We start from the raw sequence: 1,156 nt of genomic DNA, 5'->3' as shown, positions 1-1,156 counted from the left end.
CGTGCACGAGCATGCGAGTTCAGAGAGCTGGACCCCCACAAGTCCTCGCATATTTACACAGATTCTTTTTTAAAAAACTAGATAAGTTACATGCAACATTTGGCATCTTCTCAAACCCCGCCCACACACACATTTGTGAGTCTTAATTGGTGTGAATTTTTAGAAAAATATTCTTTTTGAAGCTTCTGATTGTAACAGAGGCGGAGAGGAGAGGAGAGCGTGCGGGGATGGTCGTCCACTACCGGTTCTTGAATTGGGAGATGTTTGTAAAGTGTCTCATTGTTTTGTTTTTTTAACTGGAAGTGCAAATATCTGCAAGAATTCTTACAAAAAAAAGAAAAAACTGAGGTAAGGCTTTCTGCTGCTTTGTGTCGGGGATTTGTTGGCAGTCTTGGTGGTTTTCCTGTTTAGAGGTAGCCGCTCCGTCGTCATGGAGATTGTAGTCGAGTGAACCTGCTTGGTAATACTGATGTGTTGGCAGGCTGGGAGGAGGCGGAGCTTCTGCTCTTCTGGTTTATGAGGACATTCAAGACTTTTGCGGCGTTCCTCGGCGTGCGGGGCAGCAGTTCTGTAGGGGGGGGGGCTGTTGACTTTTCATCATAGGAGGACGCAGCAGCGGCAGAACCTCTGACGGCTGCCCCCCACCGAGGGGGGCGGAGTGACGGGAGCGAAGTACGCGTGCACTTTGATGTTGGGCAGATGAGTCTGACATAAAGAGAAAAACATGGAAATGAGCTGATGACTCATATTTAGAGACTAATTCAAGCTGCTGGCATCAAACTTCTGCTCGCCAGTCCGGTCACGACGGAACACGGCGTGGGCGGAGACTCAGAAATCACAAATCCATTTCATTTAAAAAAATATATATACCAACATTTAGTCATTTAAACATATTAAAACTATATTAGGATATTTTAAAAATCCATCATTAAAACACATTTTGTTTTATTTTCATACTTTTCCAGTTAAATAAGTCGCTTTAAACCCTTTATTTACAGGAGCTCCACTATTTTTAATTAACATTTGTTACCGTCTTGTATCAGAGAAAAACAACTTTAAGCATCAAACACAAAAATAGTCTAATGTAGATTGTGTTTTTTACTCACAATGAATAATTTTGTTGTAATATTTCAAAATCTTTTGCAAACCTTCAGTT

General features: G+C 41.7%; 1 protein-coding gene across 1 annotated transcript in view; it reads right to left on the bottom strand.

Moving 5' to 3' along the window:
• Nucleotides 1–1,156, bottom strand: part of fbxl20 (F-box and leucine-rich repeat protein 20) — a gene marked incomplete in the record, with an annotated part of 16,655 nt that overhangs the window by 1,348 nt on the left and 14,151 nt on the right. The window contains 1 exon segment of the mRNA XM_036213166.1: nt 28–705. Coding sequence (XP_036069059.1) covers nt 598–705 — 108 coding nt within the window.

The sequence above is a fragment of the Oryzias melastigma genome, linkage group LG8 (assembly GCF_002922805.2).
Source record: "Oryzias melastigma strain HK-1 linkage group LG8, ASM292280v2, whole genome shotgun sequence".
NCBI lineage: Eukaryota > Metazoa > Chordata > Actinopteri > Beloniformes > Adrianichthyidae > Oryzias > Oryzias melastigma.
Note: the sequence above shows the minus strand (reverse complement) of the source record. Positions and strands in the feature narration are given on the sequence as shown.